At 48.1% G+C, this 13,835-nt stretch overlaps 1 protein-coding gene across 1 annotated transcript in view; it reads left to right on the forward strand.

Moving 5' to 3' along the window:
* Positions 1-13,835, forward strand: part of GMPS (guanine monophosphate synthase) — a 995,590-nt gene that overhangs the window by 223,470 nt on the left and 758,285 nt on the right. The window contains exon 4 of the mRNA XM_069618429.1: positions 7,117-7,214. Within this exon, the coding sequence (XP_069474530.1) occupies positions 7,117-7,214 (98 nt within the window). The remainder of the gene's footprint in view (positions 1-7,116; positions 7,215-13,835) is intronic.

Genomic DNA, 13,835 nt, shown 5'->3' on the forward strand with positions numbered 1-13,835 from the left:
AATCTTAACCGCTGCTACCCTCCATAGCCAAGAAATGTGCTGCTGATGCTCCCATTTGCCTAGGTCCCCCTCACATTCCCTAAATATGTTAGGAAATTTTGCTTTATATACCCCGTCTGGTAAGTACCGCCCAACTAAGACGTAGGGAGGGGAGATTATTTTGGAATCCCTCATCTAGTCCTCCAATAGTCATGCCCTTCGATTTCCCATACTTGATTGGAAACCCAGAGAGAGATCCAACGTGATCAATGACTTCTAGAGCCCATGAAACCGAATGAAATGCATTTGTTAAATATAGAATGATGTAGTCTGCGTATAAACCGACTTTGTGTTGACGCGCCCCTAATTGGAATTCCAGTATTCCCTGATCTTCCTGTATTAGGTGAGCTAAGGGTTCCATGGCTATGGCTAATAGAAGTGGGACAAGGGTCACCCTTGTCTTGTCCCCCTTTTAATGTGAATCCTGTTTGTGTGAATCTTATTGACCCTCACTCGCGTTGTTGGGGCTACAGAGCTAGCGAATGCCCATTTGCAATATTGTGGGCCGAACCCCAAGACTCCCAGCACTTCCCGTAATTATGCACAAGCCATACTATTTAAAGCTTTATTTGCAGCTAGGGACAAGACCACGCCTTCTTTTTAGTACGCACCTCACTTCTATTCAGTTCAACACCCTTCTGATATTATCAAATGTAGATCTGCCCTGTATAAACCCTGTCTGGTCTTCATCAATCAGCTTAGGTAGGATATCTGCTAGCCTATTCGCCAGTATTTTCTTTAAAATCTTCCCATCTCTTTTGAGCAATGCTATAGGCCTATATGAAGAGCATTCAGTTGGATTTTTCCCTGGCTTCAAAATAAGGGTTGTCCTAGATTTCCCCCATCGTACCGAGACCTTTCACTTTTCACAAACCAATTGAAAATGTTCACCAGCTGGGGGACCAAACTAGCCCGAAAGCTTTTATAAAAGGCGGTGGGGAACCCATCCGGCCGTTGGGTCTTGTTACTCAGTACATTTCTAATAACCATGTCTAGCTCGAGGGCCGTAATCGGCTCTCACCAGGGCCTTTGCTCGTTTCCAGGCTGCCATTTTCCCTATGAAATCTCCCCGGAATACTGCTTTTCCTGCATCCAAGATCAGACCCAAATCCATTTCCCCCGCCCCAACATTCTCTCTAAAATATCTCCCCCATTTCCTGTTTCAGCACTGGGTCTCCCAATACTGCACTGATTAGTTGCCATGGGGCGCGTTCCATAGGCGGTGAGGTGAGTCGCTGTAAAGGGAGTGTCACTGGGGCATGATCTGTGAGTTGTATGGTTTCTATCTCTATGGCCAGGGTGTAGCTCACCAAGGTTGTTGCTATCAAAATCATTTTAATGCACTGCTCTTTGGTATTCCTGCTTCCCGCCTGGCCCCTCAAAAGTCTATCTCTAACTCTTCTAGTCGTCTCCTCTATTTGCTTCCTCCTTGCGATTCTATCTTCACTGCTTTATCTTCTCTTAGATGGTTATCTTTCCATTCTCGACTCAAATTCAACTTTCTCTGCATTGTATTCAAATCTCTTCATGGCCTTGCTCGGATCTTTTACATCCCTTGTGTCTTTTTATGTTCCCTCTCGGGTTCTTAGTTCTCAATCTCTATCGGTTCCTTGCCCCTCTTGTGGGCAATCACATTTTCGCTCTGTTTCACTGGAACGTTCTTCCTCTCTCTTCAATTTATTGACTCTTACTCTGCTTTTCATGCTGCTTTGGAAAGTTTTTTACTACAATCTTAATTTTCATTTTTTAATATTTTGTTATTGAATTGCTTGCTCGTTGTGCATTTCTTTGACCATGCTTCAAACCCTTCTGTACCTTAAAACCGACTTACGTTACAGCGCCTTGTCCTAAGTTGATATTTAAATAACAAAAATATAAATATAGACCACATCCTCGGGCCATACCGGGAGCTATGGGCTCTGAAGACCTCATTAAATACCCTTGCTGTACTCTGGCCTTTAATACGGTCTTCAGAGCCCATAACTCCCGGTCCTGCCCTCCTAGCTAGGTGTATAAAACTATATTACTATTGAACCATCAGGGAATGCTTGAGGGAATCATATACACTTTGGTTTAATATGCATATGTGCCAACCTGCTCTGTTCCATTCTAGGAATGTTTGTGCAGATCTGGCTCTTCTTTACATGTAGGAATTGTAGTCCATGATTTTCTATTACAAATCCAGGACTCTCCGTCTCAGGAAGCTGCAGTTGCTTGCAATACCTCTTGCAGGTAGTCTTTTTACTTCTGCAACAATATTGCCAGTTCTTATTGTAAGCTTGGTCATATGTATAGGGGTTGACACTAGTTAAATGAGTGTTTCTTAATCAACCTCTCTCTCCTGGTCTGATCATTGCTGCGTATAGAGCCCCCTCCCCCCTCACACAGGTGTTAAAGGTGTCAAAGGTGGATTTTAACCCATGTGGCAAAACCCCCATCCTCCAAACCCCAGTGTTGTGGGGGCGACTATGAGATCTCTCAAAACCATGCCTGGTCCGTTTATCACATTGCGGGTGGCAGCAGCCTAGATTTGTTTGCAACTCATCACAAAGTAACCACTCTTGAACTATGAGCGTCTATGGCCTCTGCATCTATATGAAGCTGTGCACCTCAGTTGGGACAACTTGGTGGCTAATGCGTTTAGTAGTGAATGCATTTAGAGTAAGATCTGCTACCAGATCCTCACTGCACTCTACTGGGCACCAGGTTTGTGATTTTTAGACCTAATCAATAGGCCGCCTCCCCCTTTGATTTCTTATTCACCCTCAGTAGAACCTTTTGATTCACCATATGGAGTCTTGAGTTGTGAGCCATTCCTTTAAAGGACTCCAGAGCCCTAGTCGGGTAATTCTAAACATAGAAGTACACATTGGTTGCATTCAGTTCAGTCTCTACTGTGTGTGATCTAGGAGCTTGACAGCATGATTCCTCAACAATTATGGGTCACGCAGAGTTGCCAGGGCAGCAACAGATTCATCATTTGTGCTGCAAACATTACTCTGCAGTTTGAATAATCTTGTCACTTTTTTCAGAGCTGGCCAGAACAGGTCTACAAGTAGGCACACCCCAGATTTATTGAGCAGCGAAAGGGGTGAATCGAAGTTCTGATCCAGTTTTGCTTTTTATGTCAACTTGGGGTTTAGCAAGTCTTTCTGCCAGTTGGTCCCTCACTCAGTATAAGATCTGAACGTGTTTGACTTTTTTCGCATACCACCCCTTTAAATCTAAGGCTACAGCAGACCCTTGCATGGTCACATGGAAATTTGTCCTTCTGGGAGTGCCACGTCATCTAGAAGGATCAGTGAATTGCAGGCTTTTTCTTTTGCCAAACAAAGTTCTTTCAGACTTCACATTAGCCAGAAAATGTCTTTACTCCTCCCCCACATCCTAATGCAGACAAGCAATAATGTGTAATCTATTTGGTTTGCTGAAGGTTCCCTCAAGTTTCAGTTAAGTTATTGAATCAACTCTATAGGGTAGGAGAATATAAGATATTTACTGTACTGCTAGTCTACTTTACTACTTCAGCATCAGTTAGGTTTCGCCATGGTGGATGTAAAAGGGCTGACCGGTGAAGCTGAAGAGCGAATCATAGTGAGGCAAAGGCTTGTTTGTCAACTCCTGGTTCTCTAAATTCAACAATTTTTGAATTAGTGTTTAGTTGTATGTATTTATGTATTATATATTTGTAAGGTGCCTATGCAACACATGGTGTTTCAAGGTGCCATAAGACAACCAAGGGGGGGGGGGTGACAGGGGAGAAGATAACTATATCGGTCCTACTACGCCTTGTGACATTCGGATCGTGCAAGTGCAGTAACAAGAAGTGAGGTAGAAAGGGGGCGGAGGGGGTGGGGGGAGTGCCGGTCTGGATGACATGCGAAGTGCCAGGAAGAGAGGGGGTGCAGGGAGAAGAGGAGAGGGTGCAAGTGATGGGGGGAGCAAAATGGGGGGCAAGAGGGTCACAGGGGCTAGGAAAGCGCTAAGGGGAAGCCAAGAGGGAAGGTGCCAGGGATTGCATGGGGTGCAGGGGAGAGGGTCCACATGGTAAGTGCAGAGGGGGCTGTGTGGGGGGAGAGGGAAGGAAGAAGAGAAGAGGGGGGGTCTTAACCACCTTCTGGAACTTAAGGACATCCGGCTCATGCCTGAGAGGGGCAGCGAGACCATTCCAGAGGGAGATGGAAGCTTCTGCAGAGGAGAGAGCTCTATCCCCCCTGCCCCCCTCTCAGTTTAGAGAAACATCTGATCTGCAGAGAGTTGGAACTGGAAGACGGGAGGGCTCTAGCATGGAGGTATTTACGTAGAGAGAGTTGGATGTAGCAGGGTTCCAGGCCCCAGAAATCTTTCAGAGGGTCTTGATCCTAGCAGCAACCGGGAGCCAGTGGAGAGATTTTGGGGCTGGAGAGATTCAGTCCCTGGGCTTGAGGCCAAGGATAATTCTAGCAGTCCTATTCTGGATTAGCTGAAGAGGATGAAGGGAGGATAAAGGAAGATTGTGGAAGAGGCTATTACAGTAGTCCAGCCTAGAGGACCAGAGCTCTGGAGACAATGAGTTTCTGGGGGAAGGTGATGACAGCAAGAATGCCTCTTATGAGGTCTAGCTGATGGTGGGCTTTCTTGGCAAGGTACGCAATGTGAGGAGAGAGGAGTCAAAGATGATACAGAGGTTTTCTGCTTCATAGGATGGTGAAGGGAGGGGACCCATAGAGGGCGGCCAGAGGGTAGGAGGGATGGAGGGAGCTGTGGTCAAAATGAGAAGGATCTCAGGCTTACTGGCATTAAGGCAGAGCTCATTGGCAGCACACCATGCCTGAATAGTAGTCAGACCGTCGGGGATGAGAGAGGAGGAGGAGGAAGAGGTGGTGGTAGAGGGAAGCTTGAATGAGAGCTGCGTGTCATCTGCATAATACTGGAAGTGAGGAGAGAATGAGGAGATCAAGTGGGCCAGAGGGGCAAGGTAGATGTTTAAGAACCACGGCGAGAGGCTAGAGCCTTGAGGGGCGATGTAGCCGGAGAAGGTGATGGAGGGATAGAAAAGGGCCCAGTTGAACCTGGGAAGATCGGTTGGAGAGGAAAGAGGTCAACCAGTCCAGTGCCTGGCCCGAGATGCCAATGGTGTGTCGTAACCGATTCGTCAGGGTGAAGTGATTAGCTGTGTCAAAGGCAGAGGAAAGATCCAGCAGGATAACAGGAGAGTTGGAATCGAGATTTGAGAGCAAGTCATCACGGGTGTGCAGTAACTGTGCCTCAGGCCTCTGTGAAGCCAGACTGGTGGCCATGGAAACAACCAACAAATTCATTGTGTGGGTTTAGTTGTGAGATGGCCAGCTTCTACAGGAGTTTTCCCAGGAAGGGGGGGGGTAATAGTGATGGGGCGGTAGTTTGCGGGACAGCAGAAGGCTTTTTGAGGAGAGGATGCGCAAGGGAGTCCTTGAGTGGGAGAGGGAAGGAGCCAGTGGCAAAGGAGTGATTACAGAAATTGGCCAAGGCTGGCGCAAGGGAGGCAATGTTGCCTTTGATAGTTCTGGAAGAGCAGGGGACCAGCACCTATTTGGGGAATACTTTTATAGAGGGGACTTGTCTAGAGACCTCATCCGGTGCTATGGGCAATAAACAGGAGAGAATGGAAGGGAAGGGGGGGGGGGCAAGGGAGGTCGAAGAGCAGGGGAGGGAGGGAGGGAGGGTGGCAGAGAGGAGAGTGAAGACCGATGTCCTGAGTTTTGGCTAAAACGTGGGAAGCCAGTGAAGTACAGAGGGCCAGGGGAGACGTGGAGACTGCAGTAGGATTGGCGGGTTCCTTGCAGATTTTAAACTGTTTGTCAGTGTTGTTAGTAGCCCTCGAGATGCAGGATTAGATATGAGCCCTCTTCTTTGAGCGGATGGGGAGTCTGTAATTCCTTAGGAGCAGGCGGCATGCCAGTCTGTCAGAGGAATTGCCTGTTGCCCACCACTTCTGCTCAGTAACTCTACGCTTGTGGCTCAAAGAGGCTAGGTCGGAGTCAACCGAAGTTTTGCGCTTAGAGGCAGGCTTCGTGCGGATCCTCATGACGGGGGCAAGGATGTCAGTGTGTTGGTGATAGCAAGGTGAAGATTATCAAGGGCAGAATCAGTGTGGGCGTCCGAGGCAGGAGCGGGAGGGAGGATGAAAGTGGCGGCAAAAGCAGCAACTGACACTTGCTTCATTGATCGAATGGCAGAGAAGGAGACTGGCAGTGCAGGCAGGGGCCGTAGCCGGAGGACCTAACGGGTCCAGGTGAGCGGAGTAGTGAGTATGTTGGAGATGGGGATGTCTGCTGAGATGAGGACATCCAAGGTATCTCCGGCTGAGTGCGTCGGACTGGAGGGATGAATGGTGAGGGAAAGAGTCACAGAGGCTGCAGAAGAGTCCAGTGGATGAATCGGGAGAGTCGAGGTGAATATTGAAGTCTCTGAGGAAGAGAAGCTTGGAGGTGGAGGCAAGAAGAGAAGGTCAGATCACTCTGAAAGGAAGAGGCAGACTGGACACGGGGTCCCGGAGATGGTGGCAAGAGTCAACGAGAGGGTTGGAGAGGCACCAAGCCTGCCGATGAGGCATTGGAAGAAAGAGTAGGTCTGAGTGGGAACGACAGTAGCAGGAACTCATTCAAGTACGATCAAGGCCACTCTCCCTCCAGACCGGTTAGGCCTGGGTTTAGAAAGGATCTTGTAGCTCTCCGGAAGGAGTGTGTCAAAAGCAGTGACACAGCTGGCAGTGAACCAAGTCTCTTTGAGAGCGAGAATGTCAAGGTCCAAGTCTTCAAGAAGGAGGCAGATATCTTTTGTCTTATTTCCTTTAGGACAGTTATTCCAGAAGGAGGGATTATGGAGTACAGTAGTTGCTACAGTAGGTGACATTCATATTCAGTTGGACGACATGGGGCAATACCCTTGCCATATAGGCCATCATTACAATTAAGATGTTAAATCTATTTATCTATTTTATGGTTTAAAAACTGTTTCCATTTTCCTGAAGTTATGACTGACTGTTAAGGACACATTTTAAATTTAAATTAAATTTCTGCTCCTCACTTTGTAATCTTACGTTTCTCTTTCTTTTAGATGATGAATAAAGTGTTTGGTGGCTCAGTACATAAGAAGAATGTCAGAGAGGATGGAGTTTTCAGTATACACATAGATAATACATGCTCGCTATTCAGGTAGGGTATAATGCCTCAGTCATGTATTTATAAATAAATTGCTTTATCGTAGATTGATGTATGGGAAATTAGAAAAGTCGCATATTTTGGTGAAGGCATGTTTTCAATGCTTTACGGTATGACATTTGAATTGATTGATAGTTAAATGACAGTCCTTGCACAGCATCTAACCCCTGTTTTGACCTTTGTTTCACTATTGGTTTTATGGGGGGTTTAATTAACTGTTTCTAATGCTGACAGGACTCTGGCTTGGGATATGCTCAGTGTTGCCAGCCACTTTTCATAGCACTGAGGCTTTAGTCCCATGTGGGTCTTAAAGAAATTATGAATATAAGTGCTTTAAATCTAAATATTATACCTCCTGATTTTAGGTGCTGTGAGGAACCGGGGTGCATCCTCCCATCTGCTTAGTATTTTAGTATCTATGACATTTTATATAGTGCTTTACACCAAAGCACTTTACAAGAGGAACAAGCAAAATACAACAAGCATTACATAACAATTGAATCAAAACCAGAAAACAGTACAAGGAACAATTTGCATTATTGATGAGGTTAAGTGTGAGTGGAGAGGGACGAAAGTGAGAGAGGGGAGTAGGAGGTGAGGGTAGTGGTAGAAACAGAAGTAAGAGAGGAAGCAAAAACTTCCCTTGGGTCTTCCTCCCAGGTGGCCAGGGAAGGGCCATTGCTTTTAGGTCCCGACCCTGGGGGTGGATATGCAAGGGATGATCTCTTGGGTGGAGGGTCCTTGGGGAGTGGAGGAATGGTGCCTTTATGTGAGGCACGGTATCCCCTTTCCCTTATCAGAGTACATCCTACACTCTTCTATCTTTATAGGTTATCAGTCTTTCCCATTGTCATACACTCCAACTGCCCCATAAACATATCCCTTTAAGACTGGGACGAAGAAGAGGCAACTAGGAGTGATGCACAGTACCCTCTGCACACCATTCTGGTACTAGGACGAGTACTGTAGAACACTACTATGAAGGTCAGGCATGTCCCCTGACAGAAGTAATTATGGTCAGGCAAAGGACTTAAACCTGCAGCCATATAATGGTTTACAGGTGCATATAAAGAGAGGTTGGAGAGAAATGCAGTGATATCCAGCGGGGCATGAGAGCGTGGCAATCCAAAGGTGGAGCAGGCAGAATATGGGCCGGTGAAAAGAATGCAGATTACTGCAGGCAAGCCAGAAAGACACTGAGGCCAGAGCGGGCCGCATGCGGGAGAGGGAGAGGGAGAGGGAGAGAGAGCTCGCTCTCCAGGGCCGTGGCGTGTGTAACGGCTGATGATGGTCACTTAAAAGTATGTAACTTATTGGGTCTGGAGACCAAATGTGAAATATTGAAATACGAGCAGCAAAATATTTACTGAGTTATTGAATACCGAACTAATGAAATAAATTTAAAATGTATATGAACTACTGCACGAGTGAAAGGAAAGTGATGAAAAGTTCTGAACGCATTGAAATCAAGGAAAAACCTTTTTTGAAAGGCCAAATCAACTTTAAGGTATTAATGAAAGTCTGGGAGGTGAGTGAACAGCATTTGAGAAACACTATGTAATAGTGTGAAAGCAAGATGGTGACAAGGAGAAACACTGTGCCGTGTGTAAAAGTCACATGATGGCAAAGTCAAAAAACTGCCAATTTTAAACAAGTGTATATGGACTAATGACACAGTTGCAGAAGGGAAATCTGTGTTTGCAAGCAAAGTCCAAGGAAAGTCGCTGAACATTACACAATTCCATGGGTTAACGGTTGCGTGACCTGTGATGAGTGGGCTCTATGGTCTGACAACTTATCCTAGGCCGAAAAACCCCTAGTTGGAGGAAAGGCAAGTCTGAAGCGGTTATTCCCAAGTTCAAGAGACTAAAAGGAAGGCAAATAAATGAATAGCCTAAAAAGTTATCAAGTAGATTTGCTAAGAAAGTTGAATAGACTGTGAATTGAAAAGTCAAGTGTTATCCTTGGGGAAGGGAACCCTAACCCTAAGGGAACCCTAAGGATTTTTGGTGAAACTGTGTTGAACTTGGGGAAGGGAATCCTGGGGTCTTTTGTGGAAATCTGACAACATTTTTTCTTCTTAAAGAACTAGAGGGTAAAAACTTCCTATGCTGCTTTGCAATTTAGTGATGAATGGTGTAGAGAACCCAAGATGGTTTCTCTACCATGCTCAGATCTCATCAGGACTCTTTTCACTTGGCCCCATTACTAACGCTGTTCTTCTTGACCTCCTCTCTGGGCTGAAACTTACTACCTGCCCTGGTGACATCTGCCCACGCAGCATAATTAAGGACTGTATTCAGTGCCTCGCCCCTCTAGTTTTGAACATTATTAATTCTTCCTTTTCTCAAGCTGTTTTTTCCTTAATGTCTTAAGAAGATCCGGATCACTCCCATCCTTAAGAACACTACACCTGACCCTGAGACCATAGGGAATTATCGCCCTATTATGACCATGCCTGTCTTATTAAAGGTCCTTGACAGGGCTGCATATCTTAAATTTCAAAAGCACATTGGCGTTCACAGATTATAGTCGTTAGTCTGGTTTCCGTGCACGGGACGGAGACTGTGATGCTAAATCTTAAAGACAACCTGGTCAAAATCACAGAAAGGGGTAAAGTAGTTGCTCTACTGATGCTGCTTGACCTTTCAGCGGCATTCGATCTGGTGGATCTCTTCTTTCTTTTTGAGAGTTTGGGCTGTCTCGCCAACTGTTCTGAGCAGACCTCTGATTGGATGCCACCCTTCCTTAGCCAAAGATCAGCGAGAGTTGTTACTGGGGGGTTTCAATCACAGCCTGAGTCACTAGTATGTGGCGTTCCACAAGGCGCATGCCTCTCGCCTATTCTTTTTGACATCTATATACATCCTTTGTTTGATATTTTTATTTTATTGTATTTTATTGAATTTATATAGCCCTTTAATCCAAAGTGCTGTACATAAGAACTAGAAGAAATACAACAAGCATAAGATGGTAATTGAATCACAACTCAAACAGTATAAGGAACAATTTACATTATTGCTGATGTGAGGAGGGAGTGGAGAGGGACAAGGGATAGGGGAGAGACAATAAACGGGTAATAATTGAAACATAAATTGAAACGGTGAAAGGAACAATTAACATTATTGGTAAGGAGGGAGGGGAGAGGGACAAGGGAATAAGTGGGAGGTACAACAATATAAGATGATGATTGAATATTGATATGCTTGATGTATTAGATGTGAAATACACAAACTATGCTGTTATTCTCCAGCATGGGGTCTGTCATGGATTCACGTGCTCATGAATATTCCCCGTCGTCAGGCTGGCAATCCTCGGTAAAACAAACTGTTTCAGTTTCGTTTCTAAATTGTCTTTCTCCTATAAACCAATCACTGAGCTCTGGGTCATACTGCCCCCAGCCAATGACTGCCCTCTACCCAAGACCCTCCTCTGGCAGCCATCTTCAGATTTCTACCGCACGTTCAAGTGTTGGGAGTCCTTGTGCTTCGCTCTTGGAGTGTTTTGCTGTGTTTTTTGCTTTTTCATAGTTCAACTCTATTTTTTGGTCAATCGAGCCATTGTGCTCCATCAATCATATTTCCGACTAACAGGGATCCGTTTTTTTTTTCCAGCTCCCCTCAAGGGCTGATTTTCATCAAGTGTTCTTCTTGGAGGTTTCTGTTTTCAGCTCCCCTCAAGGGCTGATTTTCATCAAGTGTTCTTCTTGGAGGCTTCTAGAAGATTCTTCAGGCCTGCAACATGTGTATCATGGCGGACGAGAAGGATGGGGCTTCCCTCTCCAAGCTTTGCTCCGACTGTGGTTTGCGGAATGGGACGACAAGCATTCCCAGTGCCTGTACTGTTCGCAACCGAGGCATAACGAGGAGGATTGTGTGTTCTGCCGAAGCTTCTCGAAGCACATGTTGAAGGATCGACACCAATGGTTGGCAGCGTGGCTGTCGTCCAAGGCCTTTACCTCGGTTGCCACCCAGGAGCATGCCTCTCCCGGAACCGACAAAGCTGAGCGGTTTTAAGTCCTTTGAGGGCGCCCCACTCATGGAGGCCCAACACAAGGCCAAGTACCGCGAGTCTGCTTCCGTCGGGGGTGCGGCTGCTGCGGGTCCCGCGACGGTCAGGGCGCGATCGTCCTCCATCGATCTGCAGCCACCACTCTGGATCGTCGTCCAAGAGGAAGTCAACTAACCCAGGGAACTTGAGAGAGAATCCGGAGAAGTCCAAGCAGGGTGCCTTGTCTGACCCACCTGCAACGGAGAAGGGCAAGGTAGGCAAGGGGTCTGACAAGGCCCTGAAGGAGAAGGCCAAGTGAACCAGCCTCTCCGTGAAGGCCCAAGTGCACCATGCGAAACCGTTGCCCTCCCTCGAGGTGGTGGTGGCGGCTTCGCTTTCGGAGGCTGTAGGGGCGCACCAGCAGGGTACCCCGACGACGGCTAGGGTGTCTCTTCCTCCCAGCAGGGAGGCTTCGAGCAAGCCAACTGAGAACACTGGAGAAGAGAATGCTGCACCTCAGGTCCAGAGGGTTGGTCTTGGGCTGAAGAAAGGGGGGGGGTGGGATTGAAGGCCTCCATTTCTTCGGCTGATGAGGTTGAGATAATTTCCATCCACACCGTCGATGAGGGAAATGCTGGGGACTCACCGCACGACAGGGGGACGACGGCAGGGTTACCATTGAAGACGAGGCCCCCCAACCCCAGTGCTCCTACACCCAGTTACCGCCTATAGACCTTTCATTGGACATCCTCTCGACTCTACACGTGCTGGTGTCTGAGATACAGAGGAGGATGCCGGCGACACCTCCTCCTGCATCACCAGTAGCGGCCACCCCGTTGACACCGGGGGAACCGCCAGCCAAGAAAAGCAGGACGGATCCTACGCCTCCATACCACCCATCGCCCCTCTGTCCACCGCTCCCCTCCCCCCTACTACCTCCCCCCTAGGGCGACAGGAGTCGGATATGGCGACATCAGACACGGATGACGACCTTCTGTCACCTCGGCCCAGAGTCTCTCCACCGGATGAGGTAGGATCTTTCCACGCGATGATTGTCCGAGCATCAGAGCTTTTCCAGCTCACGCCGGAGGAAAAGAAAGAAGCCTTCTTATTTCCGCACCGGGAGGCGAAGAAGAGGAAGACCATCCTTTCGGTCCCACTCCTGGACGATGTTTGGGACAAAGGGTTGACTGCTTAAGAACCCTTCTACAGCCCCAGCTAAGAGAGACCGGCTGGAGAAAAGTACAGCATGCTGGACTGGAAGTAGTATAGGGTGCCGGACTCTGCACCAAAGTGCTTGCAGTCTCAGCCGTCGCCGGACTCTGTGTTCTCCGTGGCTGCCAGAAAGAAGTTGTCGAGCTCGGCTTCCTCCTCTTCCTCCACCCCTCTGGACAACGAGGGGAAGAAGTTGGATTATATGGGTGGGAAGGTTATCTACTCTGTAGCAACGACTGTCAAGTCTGCCAACGCCCTTGTGGTCGTGGCCTGATACGACCGGGAGCTGTTTAAGTTGGCTCTGCTGGTGGACTTCTTCCCTGATGACAAGCGGGTTGAGGCTTTGGAAATCCTTCAAGAAGGGGAGATGGCGTCGGATCACGCCATCACAGTGGCACTGGACATCGCACATACGGGTTTACGCCAGATGGGAAATGGAGTTTGTCTTTGCCGTTGTGCCTGGCTCAAGGCCACCAACTTTAGACGGAAGGTCCAGACAAGGGTGTTGGACATGCCCTTTGACGGGAACAACCTGTTCGAGAAGGCTGTGGATGAATCCCTCCAGGTCATCAAGGCAGACACTGAGACAGCACGTGCCCTAGGCAACTTACAGCAATGCGGCCGTTCTTTCGTTCCTCAGGAGGGAAGTCTATCCGCTCTTCGAAGGGTTTCAGGGCGTTCGTCCTCTTGCCATCAGCCCTCCCGTTCCTCAACCCAGGAAGCCAACAGGAGTTGCTCCAAGGCCTTCGGAGGCAGACGCCGTCGTCGGGGACCGCAAGGCGGCCCGTCTACCGCCAAGCAAGATTGAACTGGCCAGGACGTCGGGCCTCCACCCATGTACCCCGGTGGGAGGCCGGCTGGCGAACTTCATCGGTGTGTGGGAGACCATCTCTACCGACAGATGGGTGTTGGGACGCTCTCGCCCACGAACACACCTTAGAATTCCAACAAAAGCATCCATGTTTACCCCTACCTGGATGACTGGCTCATCCGGGCCAAATCAAGGAACACCGCCGTCGAACACATGGAGCGGACCGTCCGTCTGTTGACGGATCTGGGGTTCTCAGTGAACTATGCAAATTCCTGCTTAACTCCATCGCAGGACACACTGTTCCTGGGATCCAAGCTCAAAAGTGTCGTGTCTGGCGTCCTCGTCAAAGGAAAGGATGTCGGCCATCCTGGGCAAGGTGCAACGGCTGTTGGCACTGAAGATCGCCATGGTTAGGACCATCAAGTCGCTGCTCCACATGATGTTGTGCATTTACCTGATTCGACTGCAGGTTATGGATGCGGCCTCTAAAGGAGTTTCTGGGTGCCTGTTGGGTTCAGGTGTCCGGAAGCTTCCTGGACAATATTGCGCTCGACGAGAGTTCCGATGAGCGATCAGATGGTGGGGCGTACACTCCAATA

The sequence above is a fragment of the Ambystoma mexicanum genome, chromosome 10 (genome assembly GCF_040938575.1).
Source record: "Ambystoma mexicanum isolate Mex_15411 chromosome 10, UKY_AmexF1_1, whole genome shotgun sequence".
Lineage (NCBI taxonomy): Eukaryota > Metazoa > Chordata > Amphibia > Caudata > Ambystomatidae > Ambystoma > Ambystoma mexicanum.